At 39.8% G+C, this 20,258-nt stretch overlaps 1 protein-coding gene across 6 annotated transcripts in view; it reads left to right on the forward strand.

Annotated features, from left to right (window-relative positions):
* LOC100123144 overlaps positions 1–20,258 on the forward strand; it is a 105,541-nt gene that overhangs the window by 58,442 nt on the left and 26,841 nt on the right. For all 6 annotated transcript variants that reach the window (XM_031927827.2, XM_031927824.2, XM_031927823.2 and 3 more), the window contains one exon: positions 14,378–14,550. In XM_031927827.2, the coding sequence (XP_031783687.1) occupies positions 14,378–14,550 (173 nt within the window). The remainder of the gene's footprint in view (positions 1–14,377; positions 14,551–20,258) is intronic.

Genomic DNA, 20,258 nt, shown 5'->3' on the forward strand with positions numbered 1-20,258 from the left:
CTGAAAATCCAGCTTTAAAGCAAGCATTCTTTTTAGAATTATATTTTTAGAATAATCTATATTTATGCTGAATATTTGTAAGATTCTATCAGTGAATCGTTTCTGTAGCATATTTAGATTTGATTAGTTCAAAATGAAATTTTCAGTTTTGGGCGCCATACTAAATGTTTTCAAAATTTCTATTTTGGGCGCCATTTTAAATACTATTATGTAACAAAATTTGAATGTGTTAATTCAATACAGTCTTTCTTATCTTTATTCGCATATAACATAACTTAACGCACACAACATAACTTACCAAGTCTTCTCACTTTCGCTTGGAAGCTATAAAATACTCAGAGAATAATCTCATTTTTTTTCTTTTAAAACAGTTTAAAAAACTTTAATCAATGCTATAGATTTTATAGCAATGCGTGACCTAAGTCCGCGTTTATGTCATGCCTATCCGTGACCTAAGTATTCCTTTATTACACCATGCTTTATCGACGCTAACCTCACGGTGCAGTGGAGGACTGCTTATGTCACGGATCGTTGTGGCATAGCGGACTTAGGGCAGGCAGATGCTATAAAATAGTATACGATACTTATAACCTAATTTGGCATTTTATTACACGGCGCTGCGGTATCGTCCTCGCTACGCTCGGGTGCTAACTACGCGCCGTGTAATAAAGTGCCACTTTGGTCACATGTATCGTAATGTACTATAAAAATAAAAGGAATTTTTATAGTTTTAAATTAAAATTGTTATTGTTATAATTTAAAAAATTACTATTTTCCTTAAAACAATAAAAAATATCCGGTACCGGGAATCGAACCTTTTTTTTTTTTAATGTTGTTTATTTGCAAAGTTTCATACATATTAAGAGTTAGAGGCGCAAAAAACAAAACCGAAGAAAAGCCTTACAATAGGTATAATAAATAGAATAAATATATACATGGCGCTGGCGCTCGCGTACATAAGCTGATAACGAAGATAAGTGGTAATGGGGAACAGCGGTTGGAGACAATGACTAATTTGTCGTAAGAGGTCTGAAAGTTATAAAATTAAGTTTAAGATGCGGGAAAAAATGTACATATGGTGAAGAAAAAATCCGACATGTCTTTAGCGTTTAAGAGGGAAGTGAGACACAATGAATAGCAGGGGTTAGCAATGGAGCAAAAATGTATCATGTGTTGCGAGTCGTATCGGTGTGATTACAGAGTAATGAATTTTTTGGGTCGGTAGAGATGACAATATTTACATTATTATTTACAATGTTTTCCTTCTACAACGTTTACGCATTTCGTCTTTGATTTTCGCGTCGGTTGCGATCCACCAATACTTATTACTATGTTTATAGGTATCGCAGTAATCCCTGTGAGGGATCGCTGTAGAGTATTTGATTATTAGGCAAATCAAAGTTGATTCTTTTGTTGGATTGGTGTCTGGGGGCATGATATAATATAGGAAGATTATTATTGTCTTGGATTAAGCCGTTTGCATCGAAAAATGTGAATAAATGAGGAGGGATATATTCGGAGTTTCTATGGCGGATTTAGGAGTGTTCAGGTGTGTTTGAGTATGATTGTAGGTAATGGTTATTGACCTTTTTTAGATTTGCATAATAATCACGCGTTAATTTGACAATAAAGTTGTCGATGCGAGGGACGTTAGCCACGTCGTATATGTGTTTGTTACTTATGAAATGTTTATTTTCGCTTTCTCTGTATATGTGAAGCGAAGCTCTGAGGCAGTAGCGCTCAAATTTGCGGATTTTTTCCATTAAGGAAGCACTTACGTTCCACCAGATCGGGGCGGCATAGGTTATGATAGGGCGTATCAGGAGGAGGTAACAGATTACCTTGAAGAGCTAGAGATCTGCAGAAAAATAGACGCGCTTATTTTTTGAAGGCATTACGGGCTTTTTCAAGTTGTGTACGGATATGAGTATTTAATCGGAGTAGATCATCAAGTATCACTCCTAGGTAGCGGACTGTTCGTTTATGGTCAACTTGGATTTGTTTATTGTCTATGGAGATGTTGATATGGAAATTTTTGATATTGGTTCGTTAATTGTTGCCTATTGTATTAAGTGGTTTACGAAATAAGATTGTTTCACATTTACTCGGGTTTATTTTAAGATTCTACTCAAGATAATAAGAGCAGGTGTCATTAACGAGTTTTTCAAGTTTGTCTTGGGCTATTGACTGTTGTTTGTCCGCTACCAGGATGATTAGATCGTCTGCGAAAGCCGTAGCATAGGAGTTGCCTGTACGATTTGCGTTAAAGAGTGTGGGGGCTTTGTAGGTATATATATTAAAAAAAAGTGGAGAGTTAACGGTGCCTTGCATGAGACCTTCTATTATGTTAAATGCGTGGTTAGAGATGTGTTCGCCGTCCCAAGTGACAAAGGAACGACCGAAGGTCATTTGCCATACTATTTCGATTAGGTCTATTGGGAACTTAAGACTGTATAGAATGTAGATAAGACCATTTATCCAGACAGAATCATACGCTCGTTGCAAATCTACGAGACAGGCGCCGACAACTTCTCCTTTATTTAAATGCTCGTAGATTTCGTCCAGGAATGGCATGGGTAGTGGAGTGTTGGTGTTTAAAGCCAAATTGGCAGTCAGGGATGATTTGGTTGTCATTACAGTGTACCAATAATGAATGATTTAAAATCATTTCGTAAACCTTACTTATTGCTGGTGTGAGGCTGATTGGGCGATAACTCGTGGGGTTGTCGGGTGGCTTGCCTTTTTTGAGTGTCGGGAGAATTTTGGCTTTTTTCCAACGGTCAGGGTAGTATTTAAGATTGATGCAATTATTAAAGAGAATGGTGTAATGACTGACGAAAGCTAAGGGTAAATGTTTAAGCACAATCGGAGGTATATTATCTAAGCCGGAAGATGATTTATTGGGAAGTTTAGAAAATAGGTGGTTAGTTTCGAGAATGTCATAAAATTTAACGGTGTTTGGGATGAATTCCGGTTTTCTTGCGGAGTTATCGTCGGAAAATGTGGTTATTGGGCTGGAATTATTAGAAAATGCATTTATTAGTTCGTTGACTTTGTTATCTACTGTCTTTTTAGTGAGAGAGTGTTCGTTATAGTATGTGGGGGAATTTATTTTTTCGTAGAATGCACCGATTATACTTAGGATGTCATCTGGCTTTTCAATGATATATTTGTTTTCGGAGATACATAGGTCGGGTGTGTTTATTTGACTTGATGCAATTAGGTCGTCGTTTACATCGACTGAGAGAGTGTCGATTTTAATTTTGTCTTTCGGGCGAAAGAATCTATTTACTTTCGGGAAGAACATGTCGGAATTTCTGTGGTCTATCTGTTTAAATTGAGAGTTCCAATAGCTTGTATAAGAAACTTTGTATTCATTCTTGATAGATATATTGATTTTATTTTTAAGATGTTTGAGAAAAACTATATCGTATTGAGGGGGAGCGCGATCTTGACGGTAGCAGTTATTGGTAGCTGTGATTAGAAACGATTTAAATTTATGGAGTTTTTTAATTTTTTGGTCGATGTAGTTAAGCACGTTATCTGTGGGTTTATATTTAGGGATTGTTTGCTGAATTTCGTTTATAATGCTTTCTTCTAATTGGTCTAGATATTGGTTTATTTCATTAATTGATAAGTTTCTGTTTTGGGGGATTTGAAGGGTATTATTTTTTGAAAGATTATTTGAGAATTTACGCCATTTTGTTTTTTTGAACATGAATCTGTATGTTGTTACCGGATCAATTATTTGAAGGCTTGTAAAGTTAGATATGTCGATGGTAAATAGGAGTGCTCGGTGGTCGCTGTTATAGTCTAAGGTGCGGATTTTATTGGAGGAAAGATCGGTGATATTGAGTCTACTATCAAGGATGCATAGGTCGAGGTACGAGTTATGGCTAGGGAATGTGGATAGATCAGGGGCTAATATTAAAGCACGGTACATGATACTTTGGTTGTCGTACCAATTTTTCAGAAGTATGCCTTTGGAGTTATTATTAGAGTCGCCCCAGGGAGAGTGACGAGCATTTAAATCGCCGGTCATGATGTAGTAATTGTTAGGGGAGGATAAGTCTACTTTATTATATAGGTGGTCTAGTTCGTGTATGAATTTTTTTTTACTTTGATTGTTTGCATATGCAGCGATAATGAATAGAGTGTTGGACGAAATTTTTATCGATCTGATTGTGTACTCTAAAATCGAGTTAGATTTGGACGATGGGGTGTAGATAATGTCATGCGGTATTGTGTTTCTAATAAGAAGGGCAGTGCCGCCACCTTTTGACTTAGCCGATCTGTCCGTGCGAATAAAGTTGTAGTCCGCAAATTGCACTCTGTGCCTATTATTGAGCTTCGTTTCACATATCATGATAATATCGAGGTCGTTTGAAGGGGCAGCCTCTGTAGGAGGCAGGATGCCCGTACGACTCACAATTGACGCAATAGAGAGACTTTTTCTCAGTGGTATTTTTAGCTACTTTGCATTCACCCGGATTGTGATTAGCGTTGCATTTTACGCATCTATACCCAAGTTCACAGTTTGAGCTAGTGTGTCCCAGTCTCTGACATTTTTTGCATTGAAATATCTCTCTTTTTTCAGAGGTTCCCATTTTATCTTTTGGAACGCGATACTTTTGATTTTCGTGAGTTCATTTGTATCGCTATCGCTGCTCAACTGGACAAGGAAGTGATTGATTTTAGGTTCAGTCTTGCTGAATGAGATTTTACTTATTTTAACAATATTAACATTATTTAGATTTCAGCTTTTGAGTTCTTCTGAGATTTCATCGGGAGAGAAATCTTGGACGCCTTTTAAAATTAGATTTTTTGGCTTGAGAGCTTTTGGTGTGTATGTGTAGAACTTAATTTTTTTTTTCGACTAGTATTGCTTTTATTGTTGTGAAAGACTCTAAGCTGTTCGAGTATATCGAGTGATTGAGGGTCTGTTTCCTTGATAGAAAATTCTGAGCTAGTGACGGTAGGTTTTAATATTGCGATTAAATTTTTTAGAGAGGAACCAGATGTGTGAATCGGCGGCGACTTACGAGCGCCACGAGTGTTTACTGCTGTCGTTTGCGCAGTGTTGTTGTGCTGAGCGGCGCTGTTGAAGAGCAGCGAGTCGTTTGATGACGGCGGCGGCGGCTGCTGTGGCGGTGGCGGTCTGGCGGCGGCGGTTGACTGTCTTGATATGGGCGTTGCGAAGGGGCGATCGCCTGCTTGACTCTTGTCGGTATGTGTTGGTTCCAGGAAATTGTATCTCGACTGGGGTGCGTAAGCATGTGATCGGCGGCCATATTCGGTTGCCATTGTGCGAATGGTTGAGGATATCCACTGTCACCATGTTGCGAAGCAGCAAGAGGCTCAAAGCGGTTGGCGATTTGCGGCGGGACATGGGTGTCCAGTTTCTTCAGATTCTTGGCAGTGCGCTTTGGTTCAGTCCAGGATTCTGTCGGGGCCGTTTCACTATGCACGTTTACGATGGTATTTCCAGTACTGGTTCGCGACTGCGAATGCGGGCGCTTCAGGTTAAGATTGGGGGCGATCGGCGATTTCAGTTTCCTCATTTCTTTGAGCGCCGATTTGTATATCTCCTCCAGCGACGTAGAGTTAGGGAAAGATTTCGTATTTCTCGGGAGATGCGGCCATTGCATGGTGGAAGTTCTGTCTGAGTTTTGGCTTGACGTAGTTAACAGATTATGGTGCGGTGGGAGCTGGGAATCCTCCAGAAGTAGAGAATTTTGAGATATGCTCGATGAGGCGATCTTGAACGAACCTGACCCAGTGTCAGACTCGTTTCCCTCTTCCATGTTATCCGCCATGTTGGTCGTGCTGTGACAGACAAACGACAGGCGCGAGCCTGTAGCCGCTGTTGCGAGGCTGGAACGCCAGCGCTGATCAGCGTTTAGCCGTAGAGTATGCGGGTGGTTTTATGCAAAAAAATGGTAAACTTAAGCACACATTAGTGATGAGAGGCCGATAAACGAGCACTTTGACTATTCACTAAGCCCCAGGGGCTGTGTTGAGTGGTGATACGTCGACTGTAATGCGCTCGGCTATGACTCACCGGGAATCGAACACGAGCCTCCTGGGTGAGAGCCAGGTATCCTAGTAGCTAGGCCATACTGGATGTTGTTTTGAAGATTTCCATTTTTTAATCATTAGATATTTAACTCACTAGGTGCATATATGCAATAAAATATGAATTTTTTATTGTTGTAAAGCTTCTTGAGAAAAGAGTGGTTATATAAATTAATATTATGTGTGCTCTTACAAAACCACACAAAGTATAAGTCACTTAAGACTGAATGCAGTAGATTTTAGACAGCGTATATTTTATCCCTTTTAACTTGTAAGTTAGTGTAAATTCACATAGGCTTGCCCACAATGTCTGCAATTCGATCTGTGTGATCTTAGATTGGGAATGCCTATAGATATAAGGTTTCATCGACTCCGCCTTGATCGCGCCGCCGATGCTTCGCATACTCTAAGTTCCGATTGACAGACAAGTATGTCCTATACAGCAGAGGAGTTGATGATGGCATTCTTTCATCTACGTATGCATTTTATTGTCATTATGATTATCAAAATGATTACATTTATCATCAAACTGTTAAACAATATTAATTTATGTTCTAATCAATGATAATCATTCTCGCTTTGTATTAATCTTTTGGTATTTCTTGTATGTTTGCATGTTCTAATTTTATTCAGTATTCATGTTCTTTAACATAAAATAATATTTTACTAATACATCCCACATAATAATATTTATATCTTTTACGATTTCTGTTTCTAATACTAAAAATATAAGGAATATTTTCATCTCAACATTATTCTATAGGCAAAAAAGGGTACGTTTAAGAGGAAAAGCATTCCCGAGAGCATGAAAAGCAAGCAGGGCAAAAAGTACAACGTGGTAATCCCAACTTATGAGGTTGACTTAAAGTCTGACAACATAGTCTACAATTCTGTGTGTCGAGTTTCTTTCTTTAATTTTCAGTATTCGACCTTTTTTAATCTTCTGTGTTTTTTTTTTGTTTCAAGTGCAGTTTATAATATTAGTTACATCAAAATTAGTATAATAAATAATAATTCAGCGAAGTAGCTAGTAGGATTTAATATGTTTTTTCTCCAAATATTTATACTGTTCAAGGGCTTCATTCATATATTTAAATTACAATCATCCTATTTTGTAATTCTAAAATAAGAAACCAATGCTTATCTAGATAATACAATTATTCAGCAAAATATGCTTTTCATAATGGCAGCGTATAAGTCTGTTAACCACCTTCATATGGTTTAGCCATTAATTACAGAGTAGATGTGTTCAAACCCTCCTTCAGTGCTATCTTGGAACTCTCACAAGCAACCGTCTGTAACTGTAGACCAAACACACGTTGCAATTCAACAGAGCGCAAGATCTCCTACCCTCGTCTTCATCAAAATTCACTTTTGCATCACCAACTCTCGGTTTATTTTTCACTTTAGCTTTTATAAGTTCATAACAAAAAAAAAGCAGCTTTTTGATTTTAAATTTTCCAACATTTTTTAAATTATATGAGTAAAACCTACATTCGAAATTAATAATTGGTTAATTTGCTTAGCTGGTTTAACCGTATTTGTATGTATATTTTTTTACGTGGGGTACGTTGTACATTTCTCTCTTAGCAACTGAAATAAACTCCTAATATAAATATAGAAGCGTAGGTAGTGCTTTAGCGGCTCGAACGCGGTGCATAAAATTTACTTTTTCAATGATCTCTATCCTTTTTCTATTTATCTTCATCGTTAAAAAAGACAGAGATTTCCGAGTTCCACGTTGATGTGACGCTAAAAAAATCGAGGTCACGCGCGTTTTGAAATGCGCTTTTGCACCGCAGCAAAGGAGCGAGAGCGTCTTTTTTGCTGTTTTCACGTACAAACGCGACAATCATTTAGCAAGCAACACTCGCTCTTCTGTAAGCAAAGAAACGCGAATAAAGGATAGCCAAGTTAGTATTAAATATTAGGCTTTTTAACGATTGTTGTTATCATGTTATAAAAATAATTTTGTTTTGTGACATGCATATTAAAAAAGATTCTAGGGGCGTTGATTAAAACGTATGATGCTCCAGCGTTTTTAAAACGTTTTCCAGATACAGTGATGTACATACTAAAACGCATTGATTCTTCTCGTTGAATGTATACATGTCAAGAAGTATGCCGCCATGGAATGCTCATTTTTTATTAAACGTGACTTACTGAATTTAACTCTACGTAGTTCAACTAAAAAATTTCCTTTGGGAAATTTCTGGAAAAGGAGTAAAACATTCGGACCTATTTCTGAGCGCATATACCGAAGTACACCTGAAACAACCTCTTCAAGTTGTTAAATTTATTATTCCAGCAACGTGCATTTCTCGATTTTGCAAAACGTAAATGCATGTTAACCTGAAAAAATAATACTGCATTATTAGAAGATTATGGCAACCATGACAGTTTATAGCAGCATATGCGATCATATCATAAAGCCTTTTTTTAAAATATTTTATGTAATTTTCGTTTTAACAACCTTTCGAGTATGATCTTCTTTCAAAGAATTCGCCATGAATTCTCCCGTAAAAGGAATTTGAAAAATGTCAAAATCAAGTTCGCTTTTCCGGATAAAACACTACAGCCCGATGAAATAATAATAATGGAACGCTCTTTCCTTTCTGCATCGTGCATCAAATTCCGTCGAAAGTCGAGCGTTGACCACCCTACCGCCAACCCTCCTCGCCTTGTTCGTCGAGTAGCAGCTGAGCGGCCGCTATAGCGCCATCATCAAAGGCATACGAGCTATCCCACTTTAAGAGTGAACGGCCCCTGCTTGCAGAGCAACGGCGCAATCCTCCTCCTCCTCCCCCTCCTGTATAATACTCGACCGCCATATATACATTCGCTCTCGTGTGTTGCTCTCGGCCACACAAAAGAGCGTGGCGTCAGCTCTACTGGCGCGCGCCACTCTAATACTCGCATCATGCGTGCAGGCTTTTTAGCTGCGGGCTAGTCGCAGCCTTTGTGAGGGCAAATTACACGATAAATGTAAGAAATATAGAAGGATGCGCGATGAGAAGCACTCGCTGGGACAGAGTAGCAACTGCAGCTTTGAAATTATTAAGCTTTAAAATACAATAATGCTTTAAAGCGTATGATGGTAATTAACAGCTCTAACATATCGTAAAATATATGAAAATGATAGAAACTTTGTCATTTATGTGGAACGTTGCGTTGTATTGATTGTATAAATATTTCAGCGATGGAATTCGCAGCTTGATCGATGTCCTCTGTTGTGATATTTTCCTTGTATCTGCATTAGAATAAGATATAAAACAATATCATGTTCTGTATTTTTCATTAACAAGAACGTAAAAAATCAATTTCATTAAAAGAACCGAGACAGTAAAAAGATTTATACCAAATACGTGATGAATCATCATTAGTAACGTCCATCTGCTCGCAATGGTACATAGGAGGAGTAGCCAAGAGACAAATGGATGAAAGTTTGTTTCACGAAGCGCACGTTGTGCCGATGCTACAATGCATAGCCATTATTTTTCTTCTATTTTTTTCCAACTTTTTACGAACGTAGCCTATTTTATCAGCGACACAAGCGAAAAATCTGCGCTTTAATTCGAAAGGAAACCGGCACAGGAGCTGACACTTTAATGCGAAACTATTTAAGGTTCCCGCTTTCACGGTGATCCCGGGGATTTCCTCGATTAAGGTAGCCAAGAAAAGGATGTCGCATTTGAACAAAGTAGACAATGGTATATATTGTACTTTGAATACCTTTACGTGGATAGGATCATACTAAATGCAAATTTTCTCTTTATGTATATTCCTCCATTCAGACAAAATTATCGGCATATTTTTTACAAACATTCGGTTTTTGACTTTTTATAGAACAGAATGACAGTCGATCTGAATTTGGATGTAAATGAACGCATACATTTCATATCCCAACGCTCTGTTAAACTCATAAATGACATTTAAAAAAGGGTCATGATTTTAAAATAATAATTCTGGAAAATTGAGGTCGATCGTGTTTCCACAGCTGGCGTAACATCCCACGGATACATGATGATTTTTCTTTTTCTCGCAATGTGGATTATACGAGTCACGCGGACGAGGGATCATCGTCAAATTGATTTTTTAGTAGTGCACTCGAGCGCGAATGTGTTTGTTGAGGTGTTAAAATGTTTACAAAATCTCCCAGAGAATACAACCCGACATCTGCTACATGCTCGTACACCAGACACCCGCTCGTACGACTAATATAAAAGCATCGATTTTTTCGCGCACACGTCGAGTCACTGAACTTTAATTCGAGCGTCCAATTCTTGCATGTTTTACGATTTTGTACCGCATGTGCCGTAAAAACAGTGAATCGTGTGGAGCTGCAATTTTTAACGCCCCGTAAAACATTTAAATGTGCGAATCGCACGGTCAGCAAGTCCATTAACATATATCCATTTTTTAACGAACACTTGTGATTCTAACGTAAAGTACGCGTTGAATGGAAGAAATTTTGACCCGCATTTAATTACTGGAAAAAATACTTGATTTAAACGGCGTCCGATTTCTGCTGCTGAACAAATAAAATCTAAAACTTTTAATTAAAAAGCGTATTCTCCCAGTGCCGAAAGAGAAAATCTTTCATCGCAAAATATACAATGCGGGGCTTTATTTTTATCACTATACTCTACTATTTTTCTTTCTTTTTTAACAAAAAATACACACAGAGGCATTTTTTACGCACATGCAGAACCGATGGCAAAAAACTATAGAATTTCCGAACTGATACCGTTTTCCCTCTCTCTCTCTCTCTCTCTCTCTCTCTCTCTCTCTCTCTCTCTCTCTCTCTCTCTCTTTCTCTCTGGGTGCCAATAAAAGTGCCGGTAGTACGATGCCTCGACTCTCGGCTGAGCTGTACATCCCGATTGTCTTTCGGACTCTCTTTCTGTCTGTCTGTCTGTCTGTCTGTCTCTCTCTCTCTCTCAACTCGAGCCTGAAAAGCGCAAAAAGTTAGAGCAAAAAAATCTGCTACACTGCACTGAGAGCAAGAGCTCGGGATATCTCTTGTGCAAATTCCGATTGAGAAAGGGAGAGAGAGAGAGAGAGAGAGAGAGAGAGAGAGAGGGTGAGTGAGAGAGGGGGGAGGAGGAGGAAGGTGGGCGACGAGAGAAAGAAACAGGCAGGGTATGCAGAGGATCTGAACAAGTTCTCTCTCGGCCTGTCGATCCCATTATTTCGGGATTATCGCCGAGCCGCACAATGAAACGTTTCCTCGCACAGCCGTCCAGCTGGAAAGTTATGCAAATTGAAGCCACTCACGGAATTTACGTCATTTTGCACATTCCATAGAGGCGGGCGGCGGCAGTGGAGGCGACGGCTGCTGCTGCCCCTTATAACAAAATGAAATTCCAGCAGGAAGTGGCACAGGGATTTTCCGGCCGGCTACCCTCGCGCTTATACGACTGCGAAATCTGCTTGGATTGTTTAATACATGAGTACGGAGATTCTTTTCTTGCCGTTTCACGCAGTGATTGCACGAAAGCTTGGGCTCGTGAATTGCTTAGCGATGATTATCGAATTCAGCTCTCCTTTTGTGATGCTTCTGTAACAATGCGTGTGATGTATGTAAATCAAACTTAATGATGAAGATTTTTGTCTGCAAACCGCGTCTCAACTTGTTGAAATAAAATATTTTCAGCTCTATGAAACTAAAATTTTTCGTCGCGTATATGTGCTCTTACGCCTCAATTTAAGAATTTTTTTGCTCGTGCATTCAAAGACCGGCATTACTGTGCAGCGCGCGACTCCACGCGTATACAGCCTCGGGCTTTCGACACTAATGGAAAAGTGAGATTCCGCCTCGGTTAATGAGGTTTAATTCACACTCGGGCCGATAAGCAACGCCACCCCAATGCCGCCCTACGTGTACGCATTAATAAGTTCGCTGGAGATGTGAACGTTCGAGACACCAGCTATATGCTGTATAGCTTGAGTTCTTGAAGTCGCGCGTACGCACTGCTCTAATTTTGTCGTATATGCGCTCGTGCAGCTTAAATAAAAGAATCTGGAATTCTAAAAAGACATCACGCGATTCATGGTTTTCAAGACGAAGAGAATTCTCGCTCCACTTTAAGAACTGTTGATTTATTTACTTACAAAAATTCTACACGGTGAAAGTGATTTTTATAAAAATTAAGATTTTTAAAGTTAAAATACAAAAGGTCACCAGATATGGTTCTACGTTGAACTTAATTTGTTTCCTGTTTGCTCGGTTTACTGCTATAGGTCAATTTGATTTATAGAATCCGATTTTCCTCCCAACTGCCAGTAACGTTTTCAATTGGATCAAGAAATTTTATTGACAATTTTCAAACATTGATACAACTAGTTACCAATAGTGGCTGTATAAAAAATACGTTCGCAGAGTATTATTAAAGTTGATATTGTTCAATTAGCATCAGAACTAAAAATATATTTCTAATGGAGCAATGCAACAGTGGTAAACTATTATTCCTGCAAAATTTCACAAATATTCGTGTTGAAAAATTTTGAAGTATATAGAAAAATAAAGACTTGCTTATGCGCGTTAGCCCATTTAGGCACATACTTATTGTCGACAAAAGCTTTTTGAGAAGATCTCTTGGCTGGATTACGGAGAAATGTAAGCGAGAAAAAGAAACGGGATACAGACACGCCGAATCGTTTGTCATTGTCGCCAACCTAAGCTGCCAGTAACTTCAGCCCAATAGACATCAATCGTTTTTTGTTGGAGTGCTAGCTCTGTAGCTTTCGTACTATTATACTCGTTTTCATGATTTGCGAAAAAATAAAATAAAATAAATACTATTGCACTTTAAAGTTGATTATACCTACACCTAGTTTTTTATAGTTAGAAAAAGCAACGTATTATAATTATATTTTGCAAGGATTTAGTGTAGAACATTTTTCACTATTTAATTCACAAAAGTCGTATCTTCGTATAAATATATATATATATATATATATATATATATATATATATATATATATATATATATATATTTCATTTTGAAAATCAAGAATCAGCTTTCAAAAGTTAAGGCGCATTTCTCCTATTAAAAAGACACGAATGAGCTTCAAAAAACATGTATGAAATTTAGGCGCGTTACTATGCGAGGAGACTGCAGGAAGTCGTTTGTTTTCGCAGTAGACCGAGCATTATGTTGTAATTACTTCCAACGGTTCTCATATCAGTGCCTTGTGTCGTGTTCTGCTTTTGTGTGCGTTGAATTAGCGTTGTGTTTCTTGTTGGCCTTATCTGAGAAATTAAAATTGGGAAAATCAAATAATTAACACAGATTTTCTAAACTTTAACGTACAATTTGCCAATCATTAATTATTAAGGTCATGTGCAAAAGTGTTGCTTCCTCTAGGCATACGCATACACTTTAATTAAAAGCATCAAATATTGACGCGTGGAGCGACAACTGTTACTTGTTAAATTGGATTGAAGTTTTTAATTAAATTCAGAAATAGCCGTTTTACTTTGTTTGAAGCTAGACAGTATCGGGTCTTCGCTTGATATTAATTATGACTTTTCAGGATGTCAAAAAGTAGGCTAATATAATGAAGAGAAAAATCAGAGGGTTGCAGAATGATGTGTGGACAATTTTTATTTAACGTGATCCTACCGGTATTGAAGTTAAAATGAAACAAAAGTCGCCCAAACTTGCTCATCACAACACCCAATTTCTTCTTGAAAATAACAATCAAGCATTTGTAGAAGCCTTCTAGAAAGTTTCATAAGCAGACAATTTTTCAAATTCTTAGAGAATCCCTCTATGCGAAAAAGCGGATTACAACTATGTGGACGTACACTTTCATGAAATACTCGAGATGCTTACGGACCGGCGTTTACTGTACAACTCCTTTTATTTATTATCCTTTTTCTATTTTTCTGGCATAAACGTCACCGACGCGCATGTGACTGCTAGAAATTCACGGAGTATAATAAAAATAAAAGAGAATATTCTTTGCACTTCTAAGTCTCGCAGAAACGAGCCCTCAATGTACTATAGTTACATGGCACATAGTGGCAAACGTGATTCTTGAAGGAAATTATTTTAATCTACAATAACTTTTATAGACAAATATATAAAAAAAGAGTAAAGCCCGAATATTTGGCGCAAAGACAAAGCAAATAACGCAACGAGAATCTGTTTCCAAGCTAGCGCGCGAGGATTTTCTAATTAAAAAGCATTCGTACAGTCCGAAGCAGCAATTAATCTCTGACGAAGACTCGATGCGGGCAATACGCGCTTGAAGCTTCGAGTGTTATTGAATTCTATCGTTTAATCTGTTGCAGATGGAGGCGTCGTGGGCGGCTCGAGAGCGGGACCCGTGGTCACGCCGCACACCCTTGAGCTGACGGCGCGCGGCCGGGTGACGCTGCTCCTGGCGCCGCCGGACACCGCTAGGGCCTATCTGCCACCGGAGTACCGGCCCGGTCGCGTCTACTCCGACACCGACTCGGAAAAGGTCAGTATCTCTGCTGTTTACCACTGTTTTGTCCAACCGCGCTAGGTATCTTTATGATTGCAATGGTCTTCTCTTGTTGCTCTATGCGGAAGGCTTTGTATCGCGTTAATTCGGAAAAATCCTGCGGGTCTTGAATATCTCAAAAAAGTTGTTTCCTGTTTCTAACGAGAGCACTTTAGAAATGAGAGCAGCTATTATAAAAAGTGGAAAGCCCTGCGATTGCTCCGTGAATAAAATAGCGCGCTTGCAAAAAATGTCACTCTCGAATATAAGAGTGGAAATTGGCAGTTTCTCGAGCTTGCCACGGAGAATCACAAAGTTTTTAATTAATTAGAAAACGGTCGCTTTCACTTTAACAGATGAAGTTTACAGACTACGAGCAAACCGAAGCTAGCAAAAGGCATCGGCACATCCAAAAGCAACAAGAAAAATCGAGTAACCCATTATTTCCCTAAAACTTCGTCAGCAAGCACAGAGGAAGTCCGATAAAAAAAGCTTTCACGTTCAGCGAGAGCAAAATGTTTCGCCAGGAGGCCACACATTAATGCAATATTCACACCTAATATCGGAATCGCTGAAACCGGAGTATCGATTAGCCGCGAAAGAGCGAAAGCCGCGCGCGCACGCGAATTGAAAAATGCAATGTAAGCGGTCCATATTCTCGAATCGTAATGAGGTTATTTTCTGCGCTGCCGCGGTCTCTCCTATAAATAACTATCGAAAATCGATGAGAATCGATTGCCACTGCCAGCAGCAGCGAACGAACGAAATATACATACAGATATATGTCGCGCGAACAACACTAAGTCGAAATAACTCGACCGACTCGGAAAACAAACGACATAAGCTGTCTGCAATACCTCTTCTGGTAGTATATAGCGGAATGGATCTCACTGCCAGAACGATCGTATATTCGCAGGATCAGAGAGGAAGAGAGAGAGAGAGACTGGCTACCGCAGACTGCTAATCAATTTTCGGCCGAGCGCTACATCTGTGCCGGCTAGCTTTGTGTTTTAATCGCGTACTTTAGCTTCGGGGCCAAAATGCCGACTGGCCTCTCGCGCGTCTGCAGCATCAGCGCTGGCAAAGTGAATTTAAATAGCCGCAATTAACGCACGCGCCCGCCAAAAAGAGAGAGAGAGAGAGAGAGAGAGAGAGAGAGAGAGAGAGAGAGAGAGAGAGAGAGATGCTTGTCTGTGCTCGGTTATACAGTCTATATTATTCGTGCTGGCTGTGTATCGAATTATGAACGCACTGGATGGATGGATGAGGAGACAATATGCGCGAGCCAATAGTTAATTCAAGTTATATATGCACGATTGATGTAATTATCGAGTTTGCGTTACGTGTATCGCAATGACGTTTTGTAATTAACCGAAGTATCATTGCCCTCGACAGGCACGAGTACGGGTGCAACGAAGAAATTGATATTATTTTAATAAATTTCAATTTCAAACGTCATTCTATACGCCCATATAAACGAAATTGCTTCTTTGTGAATTATACTCGAAATTACGAAAACCAAAAGCCGGTCAGCCGACCCTTTGAAATCATTAAGTACCCGTCACGATCCCACGGATACGAATTAGAAGGCAAATTCGATCGATTCACCGAAACAAAAATTAATACGGCATTATTCCGTCAGCTGGAATTCGATAGCTCGCAATTTCGAGAATTAAGTCGATGCGACGCGTTCCATGACTGCACTCGATGCTGCAGCAGCCGCTCGCTCTCATCCCGTGCCGATAGTGAAAATCCGTCCTTTGTCAGTCAGCGAGCACACAACAACTGGGTCGATATCTCTGTGCGGGCACAATGAAGTCCCAAATCGCCGCGTGTATACACACACATATACACTGCTCTATACTCCCTCGGTGGCACTGGTTGAGCGCAAATGTTTTCCATAAACGCGAGCTTCGAAGACACGAAGAAAACAGCCGCGATAGCGGGAAACGAGGAAGAAAAGCAACGGACAATGCAGCAACGCGTGTGGATATGCATACGCGCGTGTAACATGTCGCGCTCGAAAGGAAATGTCTGTACAGTGTGGAGTCCGTTGTTATCCCGACTCTCTCTCTTCCTCTTTTTTTTCAAGTCTCTTTTATTTTTTGCCTCAGCAATCGCAGGTGTCGTAATCAAGCTGTAGAAGTTTTTTCATCGAGTACTTTCTTTCGCCGACGAGAGAGTTTTCCTCGCGGCGTTGCGCTGCAGAAATGGCCGCTGCGGAAAATGCCTTTTGTCAAAAAGTTCAATGAATCGTCCTGTGAGCTGATTCCGTGATCGAAGCGCGCTTTATTGCCAATTATTTGTAAGATTCGGTTTCGCACTGGAGGATCAGTCTCTGGAACTAATTTAACTAGAGGGATTGTCTGGATGGAGTTTAATGCATTGATCGAATTTGGCAGAAACGCGCAGTTGAGCTGTTTGGCTAAGTTGTTATATAGGCTCGGTACAGGCTATTATCATAGCTCCGCTATGGTTTATTTCGCGCCTCCGGAGCGTTACATTTTCTAGAATGATGTAGTTAATAGCTTTTTAGTTGTTTACGCGATTCATCAGACTTTGTAGACTATCCGATTATTTAATCATCAAAGAAGGAATTATTCCGTAGTAGAAGCAAGCAATCATGTGACTAAAAGTATCTATACATTTTTTAACGGATTGAACTGATAAATTGTATTATAGATCAAGTCCAAATTATATTCGTTACGAGAACCGACAACCAATTAAAGCTCGCTTTTCAAGGCGCAGTTAAAAGAAATCAAACCACCTCGTACTGGATACAGCTCGTGCTCTAATTGGGTCAGCTGTCCATTCTCTCTCTCTCTCTCTCTCTCTCTCTCTCTCTCTCTCTCTCTCTCTCTCTCTCTCTCTCTCTCTGTCTGTCTTGAAAAAAGACGCGCGAGCAAAAAGACGAACAATTCCACACTCGAAGCATCCAGCTTGCGAGCAAATATGACCGTAAACGCGTACGATGAGTGGTCCTTGCCCGACGCGACGGCCGTTATAGGTATACATACCGCTCTGTCCTATCCTCCGCTCGTCATAGCTGCTAGCGTGACTTCACCTTGTTAGGCGAGAAAGACGTTGGAATCCTTTGTGATGACCTGCTGCACAACTGTATTTTTCGCCTCTGAGTTTTCCGTCTTTCGTTCTCTTCGTCCCTTCGTCGTCTATACGTATGTGTTTATAGCCGACGCTGCCTGTGTGTTTTATTGCCGGGGGTCTATGATCTTTGTCCGAGTTGCTATAATAAATTTAGTGTTTTCTCTGACGACTGGACTTCGCTTGCCTGCTATATTCACACATATATACACACACGCGTTGTCTTTGAGTTTGCTCCCTCGCGCTACTGTCAATAATTCTGATCCTTTGTCTTTGGATTCTTGTGTATTTCCAAAAATATAGGGCTATCTTGTTTTCTGCGGTACAACAAAGGATAAATTGGATGGATGATAGATGGGGGGAAATACACCCTCGAAGAATTGTATAACAAATAGAAGTTTATCAATACCTTCCACATGTAAATGGATACCAAGAAACTTGTTCGTTATAAATAAAAATTTCAAGCAATTTTCTAACGCAAAAACTATTTAATACGCTTTACTATTGGAATTCTCACGATCGATGATAAAAAAGAATAGATGTCAGAAGAATCACGATTTGTTTCATTATTCTCGGAATGTACATATCAATAACTCGGCACGTTCGCGGAAAGTATTTTCGGTACAAAACCCGCGTTGACACACATAAACTCTCGCGCGTACGTGGCATTAAAAATGGGAAACAGGGTCACGAGCATCTCCGTAGCTTCGGCTCTGGTTTTCCAAAATGAAAAAACGAAAAGAGCTGCAAGCGAAAGATCCATCCATTCGTCTCGAGTTTCGACGTGCCCGTTCGAGCGGTTGATTCACGAGAGAAAAGCCAAATCACTGGAGCATCACTTCTTAAACTCGAACGAATCGAGGCTCCGCGCGGCTGTACGTTTCGTGTGTTACTTTTCGGATAAATCTTAACGTGCTCTTGCGATCCTCTCGGGAAATTCTCGCAACGTTACAACAATGGAACTGGACTGCTATACTGCAGCCGCAGCGCGTTGCATCGGCTAAAACTAGAGAGAGAGGCATGATGAGCAATGCTCTTTAATCGATTTTCGGAGAATTCAGTGCGCGATGATGGGGTGTTATAGTCGGTGTTGATTAGCGTCGATTATTCTTGGAACGCTGCAGCGATCTGTGGAACGTATTTGCGTAACAAATGGGATCATTTCTCTCTGATATTTCTCGCTGTAAGTTTGCTCGAAATTGAAAATTTACTTTCAAAATCCTTTAATCTCGTGAAAGTGTTTTCACGTTGAAGAATCTTTAATCAATGTATTATGCTGTAACATGTTAATCATATTCAATGATAAGAATTCTACGGAGAAGTATTGATAACTGTTACGACCTAGTGATATACTCGCAATCGCAATGTTAGTGAAATATGCTTATCAGTCGATAAGGTCTCAACTGGATTAGACACTCTGCCAAATCCGTAAATTGTCATCATTGCGTCATTCTCTAGCCTAGTAATAAACATCGCACAGCGCTATGACACCTCGCAACAGAGCCGAAAGAAGGGCAGGAAGCAAATCAGAACACTATTTCCGAAAACGCTAAAGAATTAAGTGAAAACGGTAGCGTTAGTTCGTCTCCCTCTCATTTCGCCAATGTCAATTGGCGCTGAGAGTTTCTCTCTCTCTCTCCCCGGGATCCCCGTGGCTGTTTCCCTGCCGCTGCTGTCCATTTCCGCCGGGACTCAATCATCGACCAATCAGCGGGAGAATACTTCTCTCGTGCGCGCGCGCGCGCTCGCTTCGTCCCCTGGTCGGAGCCAGTTCAGGGGAACTTTGTCGACGGAGATCCAGGTGGCATAATAAAATGGAACTCCCACTTTGGGAGAACACGTCTCGCTCGCGCAAGTTTCCACTTCGCTGCAACACCAACGCTCTCTCTCTCTCTCTCTCTCTCTCGCTCTCTCTCTCTCTCTCTCTCTCTCTATCTCTCTCTTCCTTGAATTCTCGGTCACGCGTGACTTATCCCATTATCGATTATTGACTGCCGTTTCTCAAACTTCCAGCCGCCTCCTCATTGAAGAGTGCTCAGTCGATCGCTGTCAATGAAACTTACTCTGGCGTGTTTCAAAATACATAAAAATTTCTTTATTTTTACATTTTCATTTATATTACAATTTTAATAATGTTAAAAATGATTTTTTTTTCGAAACCTTTTGTAATTTTCTGAATACATCTGGTTATTAATTTCAACGTCTATGAGAACAACGAACTCGTGTACTGAAAATTGGATTGCGCGTTATAGCGGCAGAGCAGGATTATGCTGTATAATTACTATTAACATAATTAGTTGAAAAGCCATGTACCAAAGTTGATCCCCACATACGCGGAAGTTAATGGAGTAGTTAATCTCTTCATATCTTCATTAATTAAACCGTATCTTCAATTAAACTCTTGTGTGCTCATTTTCCGCCGACACGGACAATTTTAAATGAAGCGAAAAATTTTTCTAAAAATAGCTGTTCTTTCCTCGATCTCAGTTTAATTAGCAACGCCGAGAATGCAGCACTACTGCACAATCGTGCCAAACCGGCCTGACTTAGACCCATTAAATGTTGAGAGCGCCTTTGACATATCGATTAGCGACCGACTGAAG

This window comes from Nasonia vitripennis, chromosome 3 (assembly GCF_009193385.2).
Source record: "Nasonia vitripennis strain AsymCx chromosome 3, Nvit_psr_1.1, whole genome shotgun sequence".
NCBI classification, from domain to species: Eukaryota; Metazoa; Arthropoda; class Insecta; order Hymenoptera; family Pteromalidae; genus Nasonia; species Nasonia vitripennis.